Genomic DNA, 27,004 nt, shown 5'->3' with positions numbered 1-27,004 from the left:
AGGCGGTTGGGAAGGCGAAGTCTGGCAGGGGCGCAAACTCGTTTTGAGGAGAGGGCTAGCTCGGGTTGGCCAAGAGGGGGCGAAGACGGCAGGGGTTGGAAACGGCGCTCAGATGCGCCGCGGGTGGGGGTGTGTCGGGTTTGGCTTTCCGCGAGCGTGAAACTCAGTAGTACGCTACCACCCACGCACGTAGTACGCACGTTCGCTCCACGTGTGCTCCGCAAGGGGAACGATTCCCGATTCGACGCGAGCTTGCGAGGATCGGCTGGCGTCCGGATCGCCCTGGTGCCAGGGCGCGGACCGTTTCGAACGACGGAACCGTAATCGTCGCCAGGAGGTGGAAGGGAGTCCGGAGAGGTTCGTCGATCGTTTCAAGAGATGGCGAGGATCGTTGGTCGGGAGGAAGCGAGGGAAAGATCGTTGGTTAAGTCGGAGGAAGTCCTGTTTTGTAATTGAGGTGAGATCGTGAGGGGATCGGGTGGGATCCTGTTGGATGATCCCCGGCAGCGAGCAGCGTGGCCAGTTCTTCTTATCGAAGATCGAGAATATTTGCATTTCCATCGAGGAAACGGTGGATGTCGGGAAGTTTGGAGGAGGAACGCCTGGCACCAGGAGGACTCGGTCGAGCCGCGGAACAATAGGACGCTGGGGGTCCCTGTTCGATGAAGATCGAGCTTGCGCGCACCCGGAGGAATGGATCGAGATGTTGCCCGATTATTCAGCTGGTCGACGCGTCAACGTTCCTTACGCGGCGGAAATATAAAATGAAAATCTGCTCGACGGGACAAGAAGACTCCTCGAGTCGCGCGTTGACGACGCTGCCTCTGCGAACCGCAGCTGCGAATCCTGATCGCTGGCACATTTAAGGGCCCGTACTGGGGATCGAGAATCAGCCATCGTCTTTCGCAAACTCGTAAGTTTTTCATTTAGTTATTTGTCGAACGTTTGCATGTATTTACGTAGATATATGTCATTTCTGAAATACTTGTGCTACCTCGAACATATCCAAAAATATAGAAACGGGAAACATTTGTTTCCTGCGAGCTCGTCACGTATGAATGCCTGGAAAAATGGGGTAGTATTTTGCAGATTGATAGGTCAGAGTATTGGTAGCGTTTTCCAGGTATCGATTTTTCCTGACCAGGATCGTTGATAGCGGTGAAACCATTGATACTCAACAAGAATTAGCCCAATTTATTCGCGGATATTCGGGACCGGTTGAAAGAGGAGTATTGTGAAATTAACTCACTGTTAAATTGAATCATTCACTTTGTTCGTTCAAATAGCAATTTCGCATACAATGTTGGAGCGCTATAATTGTAGAGCAATTATCGTCTCGTACAGTATTCAAAGTCGCTCGGATCCTCGACAGCGGAATAATTGATCCGCAAATATGTTCTTTAAATTTTGGTTTTATTTTCACCTCGAATTCTGCACGATGCTCACCGCGCTTGAAATATTTCCCCTGAACGCGATTCATTGAGCAATTTTTGGCAAGCTCCAGATACGAAAAGTGTCGTTAACGTAACGGGCGTTGCTTAATGTACCGAGTTTAACGCGTCTGAAGCTATTCCGTACGTCGAAAAGGAGTCTGGCCGTTATTTTTTGCACGATCGAAAGTTATGGCAATGTCTTTCGACCCTTTTTCCATGCCGTCACCCACCGATTCGATTTCGCTACGCTTTTACCAGCTTCCAATTTACCTTCGCGGAGTTTAGCTGATAATTCTGATCGCGATGTCGAAACTGCATTTTCGTTTTCCACAGCTGGCTCTTATCTATTAAGCAAGAGCAACACGACTTCCCGCGCACCTCCAGTTAATCTCGTTATTGTGTTCGAAACACAGAGCCAACAAGCACAGACGCGTAATCTTTGGGTAACGAGCCAAACGTACGAACGTTCGCGTGTATATCCAGCCAGTTTCGTCGATTAATTAATTCGTTACCGCTGATATAGCGCGCTGAGATTACTCTATGATGCTGATTTCTGAGATCTGGTTTTCCGCGCGTCGGCCAAGGGGTAGAGCAGCAGAAAGAAGCCGTGTAATGAATTAATTACTTAAAATTTCCTTCAAAGAGAACCAAGAAAGTATGCTCCAGTAAAGAGAAATAAAAGACGTGTCCCATTTTTTTCTTCGTTGCAAAACATCTAACAAAACTCCATCCTCAAACAAAGGAGATAAAAGAGACAGCGAGAACTCGCGTAAACAACATGAATTATTTCTCAATTCCCCTGAAGAGACGCAAAAAAAGAGAGCAGCAGTCCGAAAGACTTCTCATTTTTCCTCCTCTGTAGAGAGTCTCAAAGAATTCTTGTCCTCGAGGAAAAGAGGATAAACGAGGGGCGCAAAAATTGGCACAAACAATGGAGAGTCGTCGATTTCCGTGGCGGCGAAGGAAACATTGTCAAAGGACGTCGCAACGCGCCCTGTCACCTTCGGTTTCTACCCGCGTGAAATTACGTAACCACCCCCGCGGTACGAATATCGGGGGCGTCACACTTTTCAGGAATGTAATCAAACGGAATGACGAGAACGTCAGAAGCAGGAGATAATATCCGAGGCGACGACGCGACGAGTCGACTCGCGCCGATTTTTCTTCCGCACGACGGTTCCATCGAGCTCGTCGATCACGCGGCCGAAAATTAAAAGGACGCGTGGCCCGAAGAACCGTGTGGATATTAGGATTTTCAATCCGCGGTAGTCGAAGAAAAATGAGTCTTGACGATAAATCTTCCTTAGATGGCCGAGCTTTATGACACGGCCGAGGGCGTGGAAGCGAGACGGGTTCTATCTTTCGTTTCTTTAACTCTGTTTTCCTTTAATCGAGTTACGACTCCGAGCTATCTCGAATCACGGTCCAGCTGACTGTAGCTCGCAACGAACCTCACCATCTGGCGAGCTTCTTTTAAGTAAGAAGTTGAAGTTAGGGAACACTGCTTGCGCGAGAACTCGATACTTTTTCACTGAAACTGGAAAGCCCGTCAGCGATAATTTGAGTTTCCAGGAATGAACACCACCCTGTGTTTCACGTGTGCCTACCCTCGCGTTACTTTTAACAGCGTTAAGAAAATCTGAGATTTCAAAAGATCTTCTCTTCGACTCTGCACAGCAGAAGCTATCAAATCCAGCCGAGTCGTTTGCTGTCTAAAAATTGTATCGTGGCTTCGATGCGGTCATCGCAGAGTCACCTTCGAGAATAGCTCGAGCAAACTCACGTTTCCTTTTCTATACTCGTTGAAAGGCCTAACTCTTCGCGTGAAAAGAAAGTGGTTTCCCATAATGGTCGAAGGGTCGGAGCAAGGCACGTTTAAAGTGACGACGAAAAAAAAAACCGTTTTTCTTTCGCGATGGTGGACTCTGAATACCGAGAGCAAAAAAAAAAAGGAACGTCGAACGCAGGTTGAAAGGTCGCGCGACAGTATGTGGGTTGCATTATAAAATGGTGAACGTAGATACGGGGAACGGATATTGCGGGCTATTTGAGGGATGTGTCCTTTTACGAGCTGGGTCAAATGTATCGGACGTCCTTTTTTTCCCCCTGCTCTCTGTCCTAGCTGTTCGAGTTGCCAACGCATTCGACAATATATCTCGGACACCTCTATCCTTTCTCCTCGAACGATCGGGATGGACTGCTCTTCGTTTCACGTTTCTCTGACGCGCTGAAATAAATCTATACTACTTGTTCGACTTCTACCACCGCGCCTCCCATCCTCGCGTGAAACGGCGTCGATTTTCTGCAGCCTAGCACTATTTTTTGAAGTTCTGATACCCGACAATTCGTGGCACCTCGACGGGGAGCGTTGGGACGAATTTGAAATTGATTTCTTAAAAAGTTCCGCGCGCCAGCGTCGTTAAGATTGTTCGACAGAGTTCGACGTGGGAAACTGGAAGCACGGGGATCGGTACGAACTTGGAATTCGTTTCCTCAGCGCAGGAGAATGACTTCTCTTCTTTTTTCTCCCATTTCGTGTCAGGCTACTTCTCAACTTTCTAGACGCTTGATGAAGGCGAGAACGAAGCTTCTCCCGCGGATCCGACACCTTTTCGAGTGATCGACGTCGTCAAGATGCTCGTGATTGCGATGGCAAAGAATCGAAAGAAGGATCTGTTCCTTTATTTTTATTTCGCGAGCCTTTTATACGATTTGAAGAAGACGGATTCTTTTGGACGAGAGTTTCTTCGAATTCAGTTGAAAGTAGTCGAAGAGAGGACAGACGCTCGAGCCTCGTCCAGGGGTTGAGACGCGCGTGGAACGACCGTGTAAAGGCGGATCGTCGTTAAGGCTCGGATTAAAGAAATATAGAGGATCGGTCGCGCGAAAGTTATGGCCCTCGCGGGTGGCTCGATCTCGTAAAATTTTTCCCCCGTCGTTTCTTGCAGCGCGACACCGTTAAGCTCGGCATCTACGAGCATGTAAGACAACGCCGTGCTATATTTTACGAGCAACAGAATCGATAGCGTCCGGGGAACTTAGCATCGAGGCTCTGTTTCCTTGGAGATTGAAACATTTTCAAATTACAATCTACGAGGCGTCGAGGAAATACCGTCCCTCTATAAATCTCCCCCCTCGCTACTTATTTCGCTGTCAGCCTCGCGTTCCTTAACGAACGCGCGCGTGAAATATCCGCCCCGCTTTAATTTCGCGTCAAAGAATGACCGACCGATCGGCGTGTCTTTGATTAACCGCTGGTTACAGATCTGGAAATTGAAATCGCGGGGCCGAGAGCGCCGACACAGAAACGTCAGAGCGCGAATTCACGAGGGCAGTAGGCACGAAATAAAAAACAAATAAGCCCCGGGAGGTGTCGTTTGTTTGCGCTCCTTTTCCCGCGGCCGATGCAAATTCCCGGCGATATTCGCGCGAAAATAGGCTGCCAGGAAGCGTACCCCGGTCCACGTGTCACGATGTCCACGCATGACCGATCAGCCTGGACCCGTGAAATAAATATGAAAAGTTGCAGCCTGATTTATGACCGTCGAACGGACCGCGTTGATTTATGATGCCGCGTCGGGGACGCGTCCGCTTTATTTTCTATCTGCAGTGACGGTGTCCTCCTCTTCGATGAAATCGTCAGTCACTAACCGTAACGGGGACAGCTTTCGTGACTCTTTCTCATCCGCGACTTTACGTTGCGCCTCGACAGACGCCTGTAATCGGGCAATTAAGTTGGCTCGAGTTTCGATCATTGTTCCGTTTAAAAGGTAGAAACGTACGAATCGATATGAACGTGGCTTCTCTCGGTAGCGATTCGTGGCAGGTAAATCTAGAGTTCGATCGTCTCATCCACGAGCAGGCAGTAATTCGAGGCGAGTAAACAGCGGTGATTGCTTCTTCCGAGAGCAAGTAGTAATACGGTTAATATCTCCGACATGAGGGGAACGAGGATCCACTTCAGTTCCCCTTGCTAGCTCCCCATCGGCGATGCTTCGAAGTTTATTTGCGCTACGAGCAGCACCCAACGTTCCGGACGGTGCTGTGCTAGCCATTGTCAAGAGCGTGGATCAAGCTTTTCGACGATGTCTCGTCGAATGGTAATTGGACTACTTGACATCGTCCAAGAGGGCGCGACACTGGCCGAGGCATCGATGGATACTTGTTTCCAAAGATAGTCTGATAAATCATTAACTCTTCTACTATTGTTAACCAGATCTCTTTCCTCAAACATTTCTTAATAACTAATTTACGTCTTACTCCACAAGACATCGCCGCCAATTAAGTCGAAAATTCGTCGGTCATCGATGGTTGAACGGGTCGATGCAGGATTTCACCGGGTCCCACGTTAATGGCATCCATTGTAGGAGCGTGCATATGGCCTTGGTTCTCTGCAAGGATTTGCAGGATCTGCCGCTACAACGGCGACGAGGCTCTGTGCACCTATCGCGAGGTTGGATTCTCGGGTCGGATTTGTGTTCGCGGCGGTCGGGAAAAGCCGAGTGAAAAAGGACGGGGTAGAATGGAGGCGAGCGATAAGATCGAGGTACCGTCGCTACGGCTAAGGGAATGCGTTCTATGTGCCTAATCGGATGTAAATCGCGGCTGCTGGCACGCCGTTAGTCGAACGCGGACGTCGATGCCCCGGATCGATACGGTCCGTTCGACGATATAAACGGGTAAACATGTCCGGGGAGAATGGGCTGGATAACGGAGGTACGCGAATTTACATGTAAATGCCTGGAACGTCTTGATCCGGCTGGAACATCCGCGCAATTTTCGTGAAAAATGTAGCCCGGCGAAACGCGAACTCGTTGGGTTAAATGGATCGACAAGTTTGCCCTCTTTCTTTCACGACGAATGGAAGATTATCTTCGCCGCTAGTATATTTCATTTCAACGGACTGGCTATCTCGCGTGGAAGCTGCGATATAATGTAAACTCGGAGGAATTTAATCTTCCGCTTAGAGGAGAGGTATCTTTGAAGAATTTAACGTAAGGAAAAGCAACGGGATGTTGCGAGGGCGGTCTCGCGTGTATTCCGCGGAACAAAGAGGTCCTGCGGAGGTCCGAGGAGGACGATCTATAAATTCGTAACGCTCCACGCTTTTCCATCGACCCGCGAATGCGTCGGTTACCCTCGACGAGCGTAGAACCGACACGACCTGACGAGTGTAACATCCGACAAACGAATTTTGCGCGCTAATGAGCGCGTAAATCTAGCCACGTGTCATTAATATCCATTTGAACAGTGATACGTATGCAACGCGAGGGTTACGACTCTGGTGGGGGTGTTCGACGGATAGCGAGGCAGGTTCGGGTCTAATTACGCGTGGAATGGATAATTGAAGTAGGTTAAAATGCACGTGCAGCCTGATCGATTATTTAAACGCCGGGGTAGCGCGTGGCTAGGAAGACACGGTAACAATCGAGTAGGACGTGTGGGCTTTAATATCGAAATTAAAGGATCCGAATACGTAGGGTCCGAGATTGCTCGCGGGAGTGACAGGCTTCTTGTTTATTCGTGTATTCCTTTTTTGCACGGTCTCTCGATTAAGATAATCGAATCGAGGGAACGACGTGTCGCGTCCGTCGTAACGTTCAACAGGTATTGCGTGCGCCTTTTGATTAATGATTTACGATCCTCGTGGCTCCGCTTCTCGGACGGGTCAGCGAGATGTGCTCTCCGTAATCGTGTCGCTCGTGCCATTATTTTTCAGATTACTTTATTGGTCAATGGTCACGTTGCTTAAAAACCTGTGCAGTCGTAACATCAGGTTCCACTGAATCGCGGACGATATCTCAGCTGCTCATTATTTCTGTACAACGTAGATAACGACGTCTCGTAAAAATCGCCCGAGCGGAGTGTCAAGCGTGGCGTCGAGATTAATCTCTCAAACGCAGGAAGTCTGGCCTGTCGACGTCGACGACAGGCAGGACCCGGTCGAGATGGGACGTGGAAGAAGAGAGTAAAAGCACCGTGGGGACGTCGAAGCCGTTCCCAACCCCTCGTTGTTTCGAGATTTCGCCGGCGAGATACGACAATTATCAGACAACGTGATTCGGGAACGTCTTTTGGGAGTCCGTGAACCCTCCGCGCGTGTCCCGCTAGCCGTCGCGTGCGTTCCTGCGGTTGGCATTTATTGGTCGCTTTGGCGGTACTTCCAACCCGCTCGATCGGGTATATTTCCCCACCGATTCCCGCCGATCCATTACACAAATGGACGAAATTACGTTTCGAAGTACAAAGCGCCCGTGAAATCGTACGACTACAAAGCGTTGACTCGAACGGTTTAAGAGGTAGAGAGGGTGCGATCGATACACGATCTCGAGGGAAGTACTTCTGCACGGATTTCAAGTAACGCCCGAGAGTCTAATGGACTCCGAGTTCTCGCTAGGCGATATAATTCGCATAATCTTCGCGCGATCTATCTTTGGATTCGACTAATTCGAGCGTTTAGCCGGGGCGCCAGCCGCTGGTTCGACTCTGAGTTTGTAATTCCAACGCGTCCAGGACTTTGTCCAGGAATTCTTCTGTCAATTAATCTACCCGCATTATTGATAAATTCCTTCGCTCTAATCCTGCCAATCAAAATGCCTGCCGCCCGCAAGATACCTCATCAAACAATAAACCAACTTTAATCCCATTAATTATGCACGCGTCTTTCTCGATAATTGATTTATAGTGTCAATAAATTCGTCGAACGAGCGCATCCAGCGAGACAACGGCTCTATCGAACACCGCAAATAGGCTGTCTTTACACGTATCTGGTTTTCCCCAATTTTTCTCGCGGTTTGGACTGTTTCGACGAGGAAACGCGAGGCAACCGGCGGATTCGATTAATTTGCAGCGGCGCGGTTACTCTGGGAACCGGCGAGCCATCATCGCGAGGCTGAATCGGGGCGGAATCGCGGGGCAGAATCGAGCCAGCCGTCCGTTCACGATCGACGATGGATTTCCCGTGGCATCGATGCTCCCCTTCGGCTGCTAAAGCAGTCCGATCGATCGATCGCCCCCGTAAACGCGATACGAAGTTTCGTCGGGAGCGCCTCTAATCCGGGGACCGGTTTCCCGCGGCGGGACACTGATAATCCAACTTCGACCGGTTGACAATCGCGCCGATGACACACGGCGTTCCTCGACGTTCGATGGAACGTAGCAGAGCCATCCGTTGCGTCAACACCGTCCGCGGATTTCCCGAAGCTGACGCGGAGGAATTAATGCCGGATCGCGCTTCGAACGAGAACAGACAGTTTTCCCCGGCCCTCGACGTTTTTATTTCGTCCACGTTCCACGCGTACGAGAGGGATCCTCGGTTGTAGACGAAGCTTAGCTGCGAATGTTATCGGGCCAGGCATTAACGAAAGATTTAATCCCTCGCGGCGCGTGACGGTATTGTAGTTCGTATCAATTATGGTCGCCGAGGATTTTTATAGCTTTTGGTAGCTTAACATTTTACGGAATTCACAGTGCCACGGTTTAATTAATGCCTAGAGGATTGTACGCTGTTCGACGAGCAGAATGCGGCGGATTATTCGCCGCGGACGTGCATCTCGACTGCTTGGCGAAGTAGTTATTAGCGAAGGTTTAATCTCTTAAGACGCGTAATGGAATCGAAGGTTCTTTCAAGCAGGTTTGTTGCTTCTTTCCTTTGAGAACGGTCAGCGGTAGGATTTAATTAAAAGTAGGGAACTGTAAACAGTTCGGTTAATTGATTGTATGAAGGTACATCGAGTCTGGATGTTAGCCGGTCTGATCAAAGTGTCTGACTCTACTAGCGCGGTTCTACTCGCACTGTCTCGTACAATGGATGACAATATGTGGCACAGAGTAAGCACAGCCACCGTCTCCTTACGGTCAACGGAATGTGCCGATTCGATTCAGCTGTGGCTACAAAGGACATCAAACGCGAGTTTCTTCTTTTCGAATCCGCGTCTAGGCTTAAGAAATTTGGGCGTATCGTTGCTTCCACGCGAGCTGTGGATCCAGGTCGTTGAATATTAAGTTCCCTTTATCATTGAAATTTCCAGGGCCACGGTAATTCGGTTTTTTTCATCTCTCATTGGCAATTTCTATCCGTGGTTCCAAGGAATTATTAGAATTCGATATTCCGAATGGTCCCGCGAAATTTACATTTCCCCACCGCGCAGGCCCTCGTCCAAGGAAGGTGTTACAGCGTAATCGAACTTGAATAACGATCACCATAATGCGGGGAACGGTAACGATCGATTTAATTTCATTTAACGTTTTACTTTTATAGCTCGACCGTGACAAGCTTTTATGGTTAAAGTTTTCAGTCACGCGTTACCCTGTTCCCAGTCATTGAGGCACTCGCGGGCTCTGAATCGGCGTTAATTACTCGTCAATGTAATTGACCCGTGAAACCGCGTGCCTCGACGCGACGTTGCATGCCGATGAGCTGCTTACGATGCTGATTAGCCTCATTGTGTCTACGCCGGATGCACCAAGAGGCAAAGTTTCGCCATCCGCATCCACGGAATTTCGAACGGCAGCCAACGATCGTGACGCGCCTGTCTGCCGTTGAAAATATCAAAGGAACCCGTGCGTGTCTCGCCTCGAAAATCGTTGTACACTTTCACGCGTACCAGAGAGACAGGCGTGGATGAATAATGGAAAGCGTCGAGCGAGCCAGGACTTTCCAAAAGTTCGTTCTTTAATCCGAGCAATTTTGTCGGCCATTTGTCTGGAATTCTGCCTCCTCTGCCTCGTGCAGATTTTCTTCGGAAGCTAATGAAACGACGTGTCAAGTTTGACGCCAGATAGAAGATGTATATTCCAGCTCGCGAAAGTATGGCGAACGATGCTCGCGAAATCATTGTCACCGTCGAAGAATCGATTATCAGACCTTATGTAGGTCAGGACGATTCTTATTCGATGAGGTACATGTGGGTCAGATTCGTCTTGCCCCAGAGGTTTACGATGCAGGCGGACGACGGGCTGTTTGGAGCAGCCGCTCGAGAAGCGAAAGATCTCCATCTGGGATTCCTGCTGCTCTCATCGTGATTCTTGTACCGATGCGCTTCTTTTTGAAAAAGGGAAAGCACGGAATCTCGAATGCACCAGCTTGCACGCGATCTATTCTAAAACTTTCTACTCTCGAACATTTTTTCGCCCACTTCATTAACGCACTAATGCTTAATAGCGGGAAGTTGCATTATTCTATAATTCCTTCCTCGAAATACCGTGGAAAAGTCGATTTACCAAGAATCCATGATGCCACTTTCGAAACGAATTAATTAGAAAATGAATAAATTCAAGTAGGACTTGAAATTCGAACGCGAAAGAATAGCGAGGCTGATTCGATGTTCGTTCTCGGCCACCAGCCGGAATGGAAAAATCGTGTATCCGTCTGGACAGCGTTGGACAAAAGGGGTACGCGAATATGGCGCGTATTTAAAACGGAAGTGTTCGAGAGAGGCGCGGAGTGCTTTTGTCGGGGCCGCGGGGGCGGATTCCGGCACATCGATCCCCCGGCTGCAGTCTGGTAAGGCCGACCCTCGTGGAAGGGTGCACACGCCGATGAGATAGCAGGAAATTGAATAGTGCTCTCGCCTGATAGTGAACCGAAGTGGCACTGTCACCATGCGCGAACCGTTCGTTTGCTCGAACAAGCTCCAACGATTCCGCGTATCGTTCGGCCCTTTTTCTTCCCGTTCGACGCCACGTGACAGACCTGTAACATTTTGTGCGACAGAACACGGATCGCTTTCGCAACGTCGCCTGTTATCCGCTGGAGATATTAACTTTATTCGCCTCCCTTTCAAATTGGAGACCTTTAGAGGGGAATAATCGCCGTACGAAAAGAGAGATACGTTCCTCGCGGGACGATTGAATATGCCACGCGTACAATTACGAGTTGCATGGCGCTGGTACTGATTGATGCAGGACATTCAGAGTCGCGCACAATACTCCAACTGCTCCAATAGTTCGTCCGTTGATACCAGAGATAATGCTGCATCATTTGTAATGGTTAGTGTGCATCATGCGTGCCGGTTACGTGAAAAGGAAAGAGATTCGAGGAAAAATATAATAGAATCGCTACGAGTGATGGTCGCGTGTATTCTTGGGATTCGATGGGGACAGTGGAATCAATTTAGTAGTCGAAAGTGGATAATAATCTCTGTGCAAGCGATCGGTAGTAGGTGTGCATGTAATGTAGCGTAATTGACCGATCCCGATGGGGCGCGTGTCCAATCGACGGTGTTGCTAGTTATATTTTATCGGTTGATTTCCGCGAGTGTCCGCGCTCGATCGATTCGCCAGGACTCGCGCTCAATTTCCGTTCGCGTTCTCGTTCACTGATATCGGATCTTTTCTCGTTGATTACAGCGCTTAAAATGTCCGGAACGGAGGCACATGGCGGCGATACGAGTCCCACGCGTCAACCCAGGTAATTAAAAAGTAATCCCTCTTGATTTAGTTGGTGTCGAGGACTCTTAGGAAGTCGATTCAACCGGCGATCTTTACCCTCTCCGTTTTTTCATCACTTCTCCGCGTCTAATAGGATAACTTCCGGAACTTTAATTGCTCTTAATCCGTTTGCTTCGCGTGTTAAGCTGTCACTCTTTTAAGCACGAAACCCCGTCTTTCCTTCACTTTTTAATTCAGAATTCAGTGCAAACGCGGCGGGATATTTAATTTCACCGTTTCCTCCCCTTTTATAACATTTCAGCCGTTAATTACGAAAACGAGTTCCAATGGGGAGGGAAAAAAGGAAACGTCGCGGCAGATAAATTTCAAGCCCATCATTCTTTTTTTTCTCGCGTCCAGCGTAAGCTCGGTTGCCAGAATTTCCTGAAAATATTAACGTTGCTAATAAAATTTTTACCTCTAAATACACTAATCACTTCGAACGATAAGCGTCCTCCTTACCAACGCGCTCGATACGTTTTCTGTATTTTGCGTTTCGAGACGGCCCCGTTACACTATCCTCGACCTCCGTCCTCGATATTAATTGAGGGTTTAATTAGCCGGGACTTAAGTCTCTGTAACTCCACCTCCATAGATGGATTTCGCATGGACGATATTTGCAAGGGAAACGTCTCGTTAAAAGGGTATTCGCTGCACCGATCTATCTAATTAGCCAATCTGATCGGTCAAAGGCGCGAGGCTATCGGGCGATTGATATCCTTGCACGAAACACGGACGCTCTCTGCCCTCGATAAAAGATTTTGCTCGTTCGTTCCGTCTTCGCGCGGTAATATTTTCTTGTACAATTTCAGACAGAGTAGAATCCACAGCGTCGGGTTACCGATTCGAACGTCCCTGCTTCCGGAGCCCCCGCCCGCCGGAAGTGCCGCCCCACCGCCAATACCGCGCCGCCATTCCGCCACACCTGCGGTAAGCGAAGCTTGAATTGTTTCTCTATTTCGATTGACACCAGATTTTCGCTCCATCGACGGCATTCCCGTTCGAGTGAAAAGTACGCGGATACCTTTGCCACGAATTTTGCATCGTAAATTGCTAGACTTTCTTTCGTATTTCTTTCCCCGTAGCTATTTCAATGGTTCTCCTAACTACCTAGAATTTTTGGAGCACCAGTTTCAGTGAACTGTGTCTAGCGATAGATAACTAGACTTTAAATTTAGTACATCATCGCTGCACGTTTACCGCACAGAACAGATCTCCTTTCACTCAACTACAAGCACACGCAGTACTTTTAACAAGCAGTAAACTAAATAGAACGATCGTATCGCCCCTAACATATCCTTTCTTCGAGTTACGCCGGTGTTTATAGTAAATCAAGCACTTTTTTCTCCGCACGGCCAAGAGGCAACAGTTAGCGGCCGCGGCAGCACGTCGTGGAATTAACAAAAGCAGAGCGAGAAGTGGCAGCGTAATCTCAGGCGGTCGGCTCTAAGCGGTCGCAGTAAATCGGGCTGAAGCAACGAGGAACGAACCGTTCTCTGGCGGGTCCTCGTGGAGAACTCGTTCGCTCGTTACTTGAACCGGTCCACGTAATTAACGGACAAACGAGGGTTTAATGGATCAAGCTTGAATTCATCGGTTCTTTCCGCAGAGAAATCTGACCGTGGGAACAATCGACACAGCACGCACACGCACACTCAACCATCCACACACAGCACACACGGACACACAGGGGCTGATGGTGGTAGCCTAGCCGCAAGTATCTTTGCCACAACCTTTTCAACTTTTCGTTACCGCTTCCGCGTTAGATTTTGTAGCAATAGAACAACGTCCGACTAAATTCGTCAGTCGTAAGAGATATTGTACGATACGTGAGCTTCTAGTTTTTATTCGTCGCTGAATGCATCGTCGAGGGTGTACCAGCTCGCTCGAGTAGAAGAAAGGGTGCACCGAGGGGAACTCTATCGAGGAACTTGTTGATCCTGCAGGTAGCTCCACCACCGATACCGCTGCGGCCGCCGGCGATCCCTAAACGGAGCAAAAACGAGAAACCGATCCCAATACCGCTCTCGATGCGGCAGGAGGGTCAGGCGAGCAGACGGAAAGCCAGCGACCCGACACCCCCGTCCTCCTCGGTGCTGTCCTCTTCCTGGACCCGCGACTCGACCAACGAGAAGCTAATCGACCTGGGCCCGTTCCGAAGCCAGACGGAGCTGGCGAACCAGGAGTATTCGTTGAGCTTCGCGAGGAAAGAGGGACGGGAAAGGGGCGAGGGGAGCAACGACTTCGTCGCGGACTTCGACAAGGCGAACTTCGAGGGGGGTTGCAAGATCAGCCAGAAGTCGAGCTTCGAGGAGCTGCAGAAGGCGTCGCGGGATTTAGAGAAGAGGCTTCACGAGAGGATTGTGAAGAGCGCCGAGTCGAAGTTCAAAGATCACCAAACAGCCAGGGATGGAAGACAGAGACAGGGGGCGAGCGTGCAGAATAATAGGTGAGCGAAGTTGATGCAATTTACGAGCGAGTGTAATAAAGTCAGCCTGGGAGTAGTTGGTTACATACGTTGGTTCGTTACACAACTTCGCGATCGCTGGGTTCAGGATAATTGAACCTTTGTACCGTAATAGATCGTGGAACCTGTGCTTTTTACGATCAGCTAGAATTAACTTTAACCTCGATGAACATTAGTTACACGGCGGATAGTCACAATTGAGGTCGTTTTCTTTGGGAGTTGTGTAGTTGGCTGGGTCGAACCACGCGGAAACTTTTGGCGCAACGAGATTCCCTTGGTTTCGCGTCGATTCACCCTAAGTTACATCACCGTACCGCCCCAAAGAAATCACGCTAGGAGACCTGGTCGCATGCGTGTAACAGCGTAGAAAAGGGGAGGCAGGTTCAGCGATGCCGCAATTAGCAACGCGAGCGTTCGAAGCGGAGAGGCGCGCGCGGTCGTGGGTACCAAGTATAGCGCAGAGTGTTTCCGGCACACGAATTATCGGCGAGACGCCACGGCCGATTACGCTCGCGTCGGGCCAAACGAAGCGTGAGCTGCGACTCTATCTCGACAGTTCGGGCAGACGTTTCGTCGGAACGGGTTGCCGTCCTCGTAACCGGCCTTAATTCTCCTCTCGCTCGCCACGTGCGATTTAGTGCACGGGAGGAACGATGAAAGCGTACCGCGTCCCGAGGGAACCCCGCCCGGTTCTTTACAATTGAGCGAGCCTCCACTGTTTTGTACATTTAGAGCTGGACGAGATAGATATTGTAGTTTGACGAGTGGAGTGGAAATATTTACTCCGCTGCTTTAGCATTAACCGCATTATCATTTATACCTCTCCTATTGCGTGGTTCGTATCAGGAAAATATTATTGTGCGATTTCTATTTCGATCCACAATGGATCGTTTTAGGGACAGTTATATCGCTATTGTAAAAATAAGGAGCGCGGAAAGCGACTTTTAGTATTTCGCGCAATGTTCAAGAGCTGGCGGAACGGAGCACAGTCGCGGTCGCCGCCTTAATTTAGAATTCTTTCCATTCTTCCTGCAACCGTTTAATAGAAATCCTATTTCAAGGGAACACCTACGCCGCTATTTCGTTATTACAAAGTTCGCCTTAGAACTTCTCGCGCCCCGTGTACTTGACGCGAAACAAAGGAGGTCGGTTGGTTAAAACGCCGCGGGGACATCAAAGGGGTTGGCGAAAGAAACATACATCACCGTCGTGGAATTTCGTAATTCCACACCCCGTAGACGTTCTTGGAGCACTTTTTTAATAAATCAAACGACGGAGAAAATTGCCAGGCTAATGGAATCGACGATATATACCCACCCCTTCTATTACGCGTTCCGTGACCGCCAACTTTTTCATCCCCTTTCGCTCACGAGACACTTGCTCGTCCGCTTGCTCGACAGGCTTCAATCGTCGAAGATGGGGAAGGAGGGCGACGCGGAGGGTTGCGAGGAAACTGCGGACGGGAAGTCTCGGGAGAAAATAACCCCGACCCAGAGGGAGGCCCTACAGGAGGACGAGACGAAGTTTGCCGCGCTGGTGAGATCGCGTCGCGAGGCGGAGAAGAGATGCAAGTTCGAGGAGCTCCAGGCTGCCTCGAAGAAGCTCGAGAGACGACTGCACGAGGAGGACGATCAGTTGAGAACGAGCAAGGAGAGGCCTGCGAGCAGGTACGTCTTTTAAGACTTTGATCATTCGTTCGTGGAAATCGCAAAATTGCACAGCGTTCCCAATCACTGTTCACCATTCGCGATACTTTCTACGTTCCATGAAAAATTCTTACTCGTCGCGTTTCACCGAATTTCTAGCTTTTGTACGGATGGCATAAAAATTTGTGTACCGATCGTTTTATTTCCTCGAAATTAGGTACGAGGAATTGCAGAGAGCGTCGCAAGACCTCGAGAGACGGTTGAATTCCGAGCAGAAACCCGGGGATGCGCCGCCGCGTGGAAAATACGAGATGGAGATGGACAGGGCGAGGAATATTTTGCAGCACAATCTCAGGAAAGAAAGGAACTGCGAGAAATTGGAGAAGTTACCGAAGGCGACGCAGACGAACCTTCCGCCGCCCCTTAGCGCGATCTCGCAGAGCTCTGTGCCGAAGCCTATGAGCGTGCGACAGGACAGCAACGTTTCGTCGGATAGTTTCAGTCAGACCAGCTCGCCTAGCTACACCAGCAAAACCATGGAAGCCCCGCTTTTACCCCATAAATACGGCAAAGTTCCAGGCAAGCGTTCAATTGGATAGTAATAATTGCAGCCGCGAACTATGGTCGGTGACGGACCGTGGTTTGTAAGCGATAGGCGATAGTACGCGTACCGGTTTTCTTCCACGCTTCGAATCGCTTAGTTTCTGTTATTACACGGATCTGCATAATTCTCCAATCAAAGGCGTCCACGTATATAGCCGCGCGTATCCGTTGTTCAGAAACTGTTATAACGAACAACCGTAGGGGAAAATATTTTTTTTAAACGTCGAGCAACACACTTCACCGTTGCATTCCTCTCTTCGTTTAAACATTTTCCAATATTTCGCCGATCGTTCCGTGTCAGCAAATTTTTCCTTAGCTACAGAATCAACGATTCAATTACAACGAGCAAAAACGAAACAATCTATCGCTCCCTTGAAAAATCGATCACAATTAATCATCCCCGTGCCGGCGTCATTCCACCCCCGCCGCTCGGCTGGCTGCATTCCATCGCACCGGCTCGTTTATTACAAAAGCGAGTCGTCGCGAGGCTTCTACGTGACTCGAATGCGCCCTCCCATTTACTGAATACTAACGCTCGCATTTTCCAACGCTCCCCGTCAACTTACGTAACGATATACCGATACATCCCGAGTGAATTCTCATAGTCGTATTACATTAGTTATTTCCTTTATCGATGCGGCCGTCGCACGAAGTATTTCTTATTATCATTCCCCGCTGCTCCGCGAGCTCCTAACTCGCCGCTGTACGCGCGCAATGCTGATGAGATTCCTGGGGAAATTTTCAGACAGAGCAATGGTGTCAGAGCCGGACAGCACGTCCGGTCGCACGATCACCAAGTCGACCAGCACCCCCGCCAGTCTGCAGACGATCGTCAGAGTTCACGGCGGCAACAACGGCTCCCTGCATCACAAGGTAAGCGGCTCGGCGACCTCCCTTATTTTCATCCGCGCCCTGAAACGGGCTAGCGTTACGTAACACCGGAAACGGGACGATTAATTCTTTCGCGCTCCCCGTTTATCGATTCCGTTCGTTTCCCACGCCGTTGTTACGTAACCTGGAAAGGACGGAGGCTCGTTTGAACGAACCAGAGGGCAGAGATATGCGCGGGAGTTAAGGGTCGTCAGAGCGTTTCTCGAGGCGATGCTCGAATTTTGCCGGGCAATCTCGGGCTGCGTAGCAAGCTCGTCGACACGTTGCGGATAGCTGGAAACGTTTGAAGTTGATTCGATTTAATTGGTCGCCCGGAAACTCGACCGCCTCACCGATTGGCCGAGATTTGGTTTAGATTGCCGGGATGTCAAAGGGGATAGAAGTTTCTTGTGTACGGCTCTCGTAGCGGAGCGAAACGAAAAGAACTACAGCTCTAACATAACGAATAGATATTAACGTTCGAAACAGACTATCCAGCAGTAATTCTACCTTGCAACGATCACGCACAATGTTTGCATAAAAATGCGGATCTGCGAACGTTACGATTCCCAAATCGCACGCTGTTGAACGATGCTAAATATTCCGGTACGCGATAGAATAAAAAGTATCTCGAAGTTGCGAAGCTGGGGGTGGATAAAATCAAATTGGGGGTGGGAAAATTCGCGGCGTGCAGAGCCGTACGATACTTTCGATAATCGCCGTGGTGGGCGAGGAGCAACGAAACAGGGCGGCTCGTTTGGTGGCCGGCATAAATATACACGCGGGATCGCCCGTTTCCATGGGGATGGATAACTCGCGTTATTTATTCCTTTTGTCCGGGATCGGTGAAACGGTCGTGTTACGTTCCCGTTTCGTAACGTTCTTCCCGCGCTCGTCGCGCGCTCGATAGGGATGGAAATACATCGGGAGCCCGTATCGCGAGCCCCGGAGCGATATCATTTAGTATCGAACCGCACGGCGCGTTATTAACGCCGAAAATAGAACGCCGCGCGATAATAAACGCGGAACAGCCGGGGCAGGTGCGAGTCGATACAACGTTTATGAAACGGCGCGCCGTCCCTTTTCGACCGCCGCGTTGCGTTCTTTCTCCGTTCGCCGTTCGTTCTGGTGATCACGGCCATTCAGATCCGACTGTTTCCGGCCAATTTTCTTAATCATCCGACGTATCGATAGCGATGTTACGAAACGTTGAAAGGTTAGAGGTGAATGAGTGACGTCTGACCAGCCGCGGCTTCAACTTTCCGCTCCCTGCTGTTCGTTGTCGCTGATCGAGGAGAATGCAGAAACAATGTTCGCGATCGGATGCTTCAACTTTTCATACTTTCGAAACGAGCAGGGATTGAAATGAACCCCTACTCGTCGACGATTAACTTTCATCCCTTTCCCTTTCGACCGTTCAAACTTTCCTCAATTTCCACCCCTAAAACCGCTCTTCCCGCGTGAATTGCCGGGAACAAAAAAAACTTTCGAATACCGCGCGAAGAAGTGCTCGCGGTAATTATCTCCGCGTTCATGGGTTGCTTTTTCCGCGAGCGGGACTGGAAATTGTATGTAAACGGAGGCGGGGGTGAAGCCTAACAGCGGCAGGAAATTTAGCGAGTGGTTTCTCGCGAGGGGAGAGACGGTAATTTGTCCTTTGGTAGCGCGATACGACCGCGAGGAAATTATAATCGATATTGGCTGGCAGAGGGACGAGAAACGGTGACCAACGCGTAGTCAGGGTGCGTTGACTGCTCAAACAGGGGATCTGTTGCGAGCTGCCGCGCGCCGACAGTCATCGGGCACTAATATTTGCCTCAATTCGTGCTCCCGTTATACTGTCGGAGAGTTATATGAACGATGAGGTTGCTCTCTTTCTCTTTGATCGAATCTGTCAAAGCTGTTCCCTTCCCTTTTCCAACGCAAATGTTTATTCGAGCATAGAAAAATAACAGAAAAACGAACAACTAGTTTAAGCGCGGATTAAAATCAGTTTGATGATTGCTTGCAGATCATCAGAGACATGACCAGCAGTCACTACGTGACCACCGGAAGGCTTCGATTCAGGTTCGTGCAGGTGCTCTTCAATGCTGTCGCGCTGTTAATCATCGCTGGAGGCCTCGCTATCTACTTCAAGTGTAAGTAGACACAACGTACGCTCTGCTACTCGCGGCAGACATCGCGTGTCCATTTATCTATAACGTATACAGCTTCACACGGTTTGGTAGTGATGTATCGTCAAGAGTAGGTGTCAGGGAAACGTTATTACGCGATCGTCGGTGACAAACGTAAATGTTGGTGACGTTAGGCTGGTGTAATGCACGAGCACGTAGCACGAGAAGCTTTGTGGTAGCGGAAGATCAATAGAGCTCCCGGATTCCGCGTGCTACTTGCTTTCAAACATCAACACAGATTTCGGCTGCAACTTTGTTCGACGCCACCCTCACCCGCGATCGACGCACAGTCGGCTGTTTCTTCGAATCGACGATTATGTTCACGATAATCGGCAATAATTCTTAATTGGATAGAGTGGCGCATACGCCTCTTTCTCATAAGAAAGGGGATGAAGGCACAATTGGACGTAAAATTCAGTTAATTTAAAGCGGAGAGTTCGTTTCTCTTTCTCGCGGGAAATGTCGCTGGAGGAAATTGCACGTTCCTCTTGGGTTTCTGAAAGGGTGTCGCGTAATGCGTCACGTGTACCGGGGCGCAATGACAAAGTGCGCTCGAGCGTATGAAAACCGTGTCGTACAATACTTTTCTTGCAGTGTCCATTAGACGTGCATTGGTCAAAGGGACCTGGATGAAATATCGTAGTAATTTTCGCTGTCCTAAGAGCGCCCAGAATGCTGTACACTACAGTCATCTATACGTATCTAGGAGATACCGATCGTATCTCTTCACTGATAATTGTATCGTAACATTTTGTAAATCTTTTTTATCTTCGTATACAGCGAATCCAGAGACAGTTATACGATTGGAGAACAAAACGATCTATACAAACATGGTGGCGTTCACGGAACGGTCGATCGAGGAGAAGAATCCGGCGCCTGGTGTGTGTCTACCCATAATAGCGTCGTTCTGTCAATACCACAAGGTAAGCCTTCCACGTTCGACTGTCGTTCACGTGCCGTGCGTGATTTCCTCGGTAATAATTCCCGATAACCTCCCGCGAGGAATCCGTCCCACGGGATTCCCGGGTCTCGTCCAATCGAATTAAAACAATGCCCGTCGCGCGTGTCGTCCGACAGCTAGTTCGCGTTTCGGATATTTACCCTCCGGCTTTTATTTTTATTCTGCAAATATTTGAACATCCACTTCGGTATGGAACGAGTCTCTCTGGTTTGATTTTCATTCCATTCAACCGGATGTTCTCCGAGATATCAATATTAACTCTTTTACATCACGCGCGGAGTGATCCGGTTCACGGTCTGAGAACATTGCCAGGCCAAATCGATGGATCGATTCGCGTCGGCTCTGAAACGGAAATGTTACTGTTTAAAATAGACTTTTAAATGTTCATTTGCTGTAACAGCCAACATTTGCTATTTAATTCTGCTGGAATCGTATTATTTTAGTACAATCATTTTAACCAGGATATTCTAAAAAAAAAAAGTAACACGGCGGACATAAAATAAATACTCTGTCGAGAGTTACTAGCAGAGCAGGATGTTAAGTATCCATTTAAATAATTCAATTAAAAGGACCTCATCTAGTCTCTAAATTTACTCAGTCCGTTGAAAAAGCTCCATAGCGAGGAGGAGCGAGGGGTAATTATTTCCCCCGCGAGTTACGACGCGCGAAGGGCAGCGGAACGTCGAGTCATGGACGTTCTAATTAAAAGGGAGTAAGCTAGACGCGTTTACGTGTGCCATTTTGCTGTCGATCCCACCGTAGGTCCCGTATAATTTCACCGTCTTCCCGAATTACTTCGGCCATTATGGACAGCACGACGCCCAGCAGGACCTCGAGCTCTACGGGTCCGTGATCGACGTCAGGTGCTACGAATTGGCCGCCCTCTTTTTGTGCAGCGTTTTTCTGCCAAAATGTGGCTCCCATGGCCACCCGGTGCAACCCTGCCGCAGCCTCTGTTTCCGTGAGTAATTCAATCGTAGCTGTTTCTCGAGGCGAACTCGAGGCCTTCTCGAGGAGAACTGTCTGACCAATGACGGACACGTTCTACTTGATTCTCTACTGATTGGTAGACAGTTTCACGAGAAATCTCGATCTATTCTCAGAAACCAAAAGGCGATGCGGATTCTTCCTGGACGTGTTCGGTTTGACTCTGCCCGACTATTTAGAATGCAATTTATTCCCCGAGATTTCGAACCCAGACAAGTGCGTGGGTCACCAAGAAGTGCTGGAAGCAGCTCGTAGAGCGGAGAAACCGGGTAAGTCGTACCACTATATCCTTTGCTTTACCTCGACTACGCACGAGTAAGGACGCATCCCATTCAGGACCAATCTATTTTCGTATTCTCCGAGCTTTCCACCGTTCTCGCCAGTATTTTTCAAAGTTCATCGAGGTTCTCGAGCTGTAAAATTGCGCGTCATCGAAAAACTCGACGGCTGGATAACAAAATAGCGAAGGAGGCGGTTCGGGACTCGAGCAGACTCTCATTGTTCGTTGGTCGCGGGTTGTTCGTCATTTTTGGCAGCCATTTATTCGGCTCCTTCGGCGGGGATAAGCCCGGAGGATAAAGTCCCGAGCATTTGATAAAGAGGTGGATAATCGTGGGATTAAAATAATCTCGTCAGGACAGCCGGACGACGGGAATATACGCTTAGATAAAACTCTTGAAAGACGCGAACGTTCCCCTCTCCCGAGCGCTCCATAAAACCCTCCCTCGGTTCGAATTAAGAAAGCTCTGCGCTCGCGATCTGCAAACTTCGCAGAAATTAAGCACGTTCAAAATGGTAGAGTTTGTTCTCCGCACCTTTATATTCATTCGTTCGTTTAACGTCTCCAAACATTGTTCGATCACGCTTCTTACATATTCAGTAGTCAGTATCAATGCTTAATGCCATCTTTCGATGCAGCGAATGCTGCTCGGCAAGAATCAACAAACCTATTTCGCGCAATTAAAAAAATCCACGACAATTCCGTTGCGTGAAATAGCAGAAGAATCTCGAAAGCGTTAAATGCAGAACAATAAATCGATCGCTATAAACACTCGGAGCGACAAAACCGTGCATCCTCCAACCTCATCCGCCGACGCTTCGTCGTTACGGGGGACAATGAGGATCGGAAATATTTACGCGACTTCGTCGCTCGTCTTTTGTTTAAGCGATTCCCGGTGCGAAACGAGATCGCGGCGTGCGAGACTAATTGTCGGCTAACCCGGTGAACCTATGCGGCTCATTGTTCGCGTGCTCGTCTCGCGCGCGCGACTCTTTTGTCCGCTGCGAAATGGCGTCCCATTGTTGACCATTATCCCCGCAGCAGGAAGTCGCGTTCACCAGGCGATCCTCTCGATCCAATCCCGTTTTCTTAATCGCCCCGTTTAATTGCGCTCTCTGTGATTCTTAGCCACGTGTCCCGAGAGGCGAGCGGTGCATCCTGCCCGACCCGGGACCCAGTGAAATTACGTGCCACTGGTCAGACGTAATTCGATTCGACCGACGGGTTTCGTCCACCGTCGTTCCGCGTGGTATCGTTTCGACAAAAGGGGCGATTGAATTATGTGTCTTTTCAGAAGACACCGTGTGTTTTTTTTAAGCTTTTTTAGGGGGTAGAAGGAAAGCTGGAGCTGTTTAATTAGGGGCTAATGGTTTAAATTGGAGGGTAATTGGGTTTAGCAAACTAGCGTTGTGTTCTGCGAGGGTGGAGAGTTGCAAATTAAATATAGAGCGTTTGAAGACGCTAATATGAGTATAGAGAGGGGTATTTCTTTAGTCTCTGGAACAGCGAGCTATAAAAATAGGTGTAATAATAGAGGAGAGATATATCTTTCGTTCCCTTGCGGTTTTCCAATAAATTTTATTATCTACAAACCGCGAAGGGGCAATATCTCCCTTTCATAATCCACGAGATCCCTCTCTCAGCGAGGCTCGAACAAACGAGAGAACGACTCGGTACCGGGTGCCTTTCGGTTCAGTGGTAGAAGTTGATTTTGGTCGGGCGCCCGGACCGACAGCCGGGAGATTAAACGATCGCCGCTCTAGGGTACACGGCGCAATTACCGAATCGCGGCTGGGTCGAGCGAAAGAGCCAGGAAAGTTTCTGATTATCGATCGCCGGTGGTTTTCGGTCGTGGGCGCGATCGATTCATTTGCGTTCGCGGTTAATTAAGATTAAATTGCGCTCTGATTACAGGGGGTCACTCGATTCGTCGAGCGATTTGCTCCTCGTGTTCTTGACGCCTCGAAACCGTCCCTTCGAAGACGACTCTCTCGAACGTCCCCCTCGGCTCCGCGCTGTTTATCCCCGGCTGAAAATCTCCGGGAAATTCAGAGACCATTTCGAGCGGTTCTCTTTAACGAGAACTTGTCAATCGACGGGTTTTTGTCCCTTAACGATCGCTTCAACGGGACCGTTCGCTTTTCGAGCGGGACTTAACAAGCTTTCCTTCATAAAAGTCACCGTTAGTACGGTTTTGTATTTCAGATCGTCATGGAATTCCGATTTTCAGGAGCTTCGATCCGTTGGGAAGGGAGGAGGGCTGTAAACTGTAGAGACGAGCCTTGTCACCGATTTTATATTCGAAAATGGACCGCGCGTATTAATATCCGATTGATATCGGCGTGTATCAGTTACGAGGCGGGTTCGCATGCATGCACGCGACTGCTAATGGAGTTTTAATTGCAAAATCTATATTATACGATCGCGCAACTGGCGATCCTCGATACACGCCTCGCTTTATGCAGTTCGCTTTCCAGAGTGTATATCTTACGCGGACGTCACGTGAGACTTGGGGCGAACAAGCATTTATCAAAAACCCGTGAACGCGACAACTTTTTCGATTTGAAAGGGGGAACTGCGACGTTTAAACGGCGCCGAGGAGATTTATCGTCGCGTTAAAGCGAACTGATAAATAAATTTTAGTACCCAAACGGGAATTTTGATATCAATTTCCATGGAACCGCAGCTTCCTCTGTGTACAGAATTAATTCTAATTTAAATTTAAGTTATTGCCCACATTCTAGGCAATGGTTTACGGGTTTCTCTATATTTAATTTGGTAACATCAGTAGAATTTAATAACACACAACCCATTTAAACTACAATTAACTTTACTAACTCCCGGTGCTACCTCTCTGCGTCTCGCGCGTACCCAGAATTCAAGACCCGCAATGCCTCGCAATACCGCAGCTTCAGAACGAACAGCTTCGATATCAGAAGCCACTCGTTCTCATCGACGTGCATATTCCTATCCTCTTCGTTCGTTTCCATCCGCTTCAACCCAAAAGAGTAACCGATTTTTTTTGGCGAACGCGTCGCGCAGTGTGCACCAGCGGGTTCCAATGCGATGGGACCAGATGCATCCCCGTCGACTGGCGATGCGACGGCCATTTGGATTGCGAGGACCACAGCGACGAGACCGAATGCGGCGAGTGCACCGCCTCGTCCTCGACCTCCTCGCCAGCCGTCCCTGCCTTCCACTCGAAGATCGTGAAGAAGCCGATCCTCGCGAAGAACACCATACTGAAATGGCCGTTGCACTGCGGCGAGAGGAGATGCATGTCGCAGAGCCACATCTGCGACGGGGTGATGGACTGTCCGTGGGGCCAGGACGAACGATATTGCCGTGAGTGGAGCAATTTAGTCGTAGATTAGTATTAGAGGGTTAGACGGGACCATTAAGGGGCGAGAGGATTAGCGAGAACGAAGAATTGTGGAGTTAAACGCGGAGAGAAGGGATTATGGTATTACTGTTTAATGGTTTTGGATGGACTAATGAGAAGCGATTCGGTTGATTCCGTTCTCTAACCATTTTTTTCTGGATGTCGCCGACAGTGAAGCTGAGTCAGAGTAACGGGGACGTGGGTGAAGGGAGACTGGAGGTGTACCATCCGGAGATGGGCAAATTCATGCCGGCTTGCATCCCCTACTGGGATCAAAATTCCGCGGAGACCATCTGCTCTATGCTTGGATACACGTAAGAGCGTTTTTCGTGGATGTTTGTGACTTTATCGCAACGAGGAACAGAGTCTGTGAGAGAATTCTGTCCTCAGGGTGGCGAACTCGTCCAAGTTGACGGACCAAGACGCGAACGTCACTCAAAGGGAGCCTGGGAGTAAGAAAACGAACCTCTTAAAGGAATTTCAAGAATGCATCACGGATCAAGAACCTTATCCCACGGCTGAGCTCACGTGTTCCGAGTATGGTGAGTTATGGTCAATGATCTTTCGCATTTTATAATTTCTCTACAATTTTACTGTTAATCGTTGATCGCGCGTAGCTTGCGGTCGAAGGAAGGCGGTTTATGGGAACTCGAAAGTGAGAACGAGGATTGTAGGCGGTGTGGAGTCAGCTCCTGGTGATTGGCCGTTTCTGGCAGCCATTCTCGGTGGTCCTGAACAGATTTTCTACTGTGCAGGTGTCTTGATCGCTGATCAGTGGGTTCTGACTGCGTCTCACTGTGTGGGAAAGTAAGTTGCAAGTGTTTTCATTAAAAGAATCAATTAGTTGGTTGTTCGTGTTATTAAATATTGTCACAATTTTGTGCCTTCAGTCACAGCGACGTAACCGGATGGACGATTCAGCTTGGAATCACCAGAAGACACTCTCACACTTTCCTTGGTAAGAAGCTGAAGATAAAAAGAGTGGTGCCCCATCCGAATTACAATTTAGGCGTCGCGCACGACAACGACGTGGCTCTTTTCCAGGTAGATGCAAGTTAAATAATAATTCTTTCATTTTTAATTAAATTATTTTTCTCAAAATTCATTTCTCTGTTTACTTTCAGCTCGAGAGACGAGTCCAATTTCACGAGCACTTAAGACCAGTCTGTCTGCCAAAGGCTAACATGCATCTCATACCAGGGACACTGTGCACGGTGATTGGCTGGGGCAAGAAGAACGACACCGACTGTAAGTATCTAACAGCACGAATTTTTAATTATGCCCCATCGAAAACGAGGTAAACGTGATTTATTTCTGCAGCATCTGAATACGAACCGGCCGTGAACGAAGTCCAGGTTCCGGTTTTGAACAGAGAGGTCTGCAATCTGTGGCTAGCGTACAAAGAGCTGAACGTGACGGATGGAATGATATGTGCTGGATACTCGGATGGGGGAAAAGATGCGTGTCAAGTAAGTTCAGCGGAGTCTAAGAGAGAGGTTCGAGAATATTTATTTCTTCAATATTCGATTAAATATCTTTGTCTCTTTTGTTTTTATCGACAGGGCGATTCAGGTGGTCCTCTTCTGTGTCAAGACGAGGAAGACAAAGAGAAATGGTACGTAGGAGGCATAGTTAGCTGGGGTATAAAGTGCGCCCACCCAAAGTTACCAGGTGTATACGCTTACGTGCCAAAGTACGTGACCTGGATCCGCAACGAGATGGCCAAGTATTCCGACTAGGTAGGGGATGATCGGAGAATATATAAGAATC

General features: G+C 49.0%; 1 protein-coding gene across 1 annotated transcript; it reads left to right on the top strand.

Annotated features, from left to right (window-relative positions):
* The first annotated feature begins 50 nt into the window (after nt 1-50).
* Nucleotides 51-27,004, top strand: LOC143424905 (uncharacterized). The gene is made up of 19 exons (XM_076897286.1): nt 51-913; nt 11,784-11,844; nt 12,677-12,794; nt 13,811-14,313; nt 15,732-15,998; nt 16,195-16,556; nt 17,326-17,453; nt 19,462-19,588; nt 20,405-20,547; nt 21,348-21,546; nt 21,689-21,841; nt 24,895-25,197; nt 25,407-25,548; nt 25,625-25,776; nt 25,852-26,041; nt 26,125-26,278; nt 26,359-26,482; nt 26,555-26,703; nt 26,797-27,004. The coding sequence occupies exons 2-19, from the start codon at nt 11,792-11,794 to the stop codon at nt 26,971-26,973; spliced, it is 3,444 nt and encodes a 1,147-aa protein (XP_076753401.1). The 5' UTR covers nt 51-913; nt 11,784-11,791; the 3' UTR covers nt 26,974-27,004.

The sequence above is a fragment of the Xylocopa sonorina genome, chromosome 6, assembly GCF_050948175.1.
Source record: "Xylocopa sonorina isolate GNS202 chromosome 6, iyXylSono1_principal, whole genome shotgun sequence".
In the NCBI taxonomy this organism is placed as follows: domain Eukaryota; kingdom Metazoa; phylum Arthropoda; class Insecta; order Hymenoptera; family Apidae; genus Xylocopa; species Xylocopa sonorina.
Note: the sequence above shows the minus strand (reverse complement) of the source record. Positions and strands in the feature narration are given on the sequence as shown.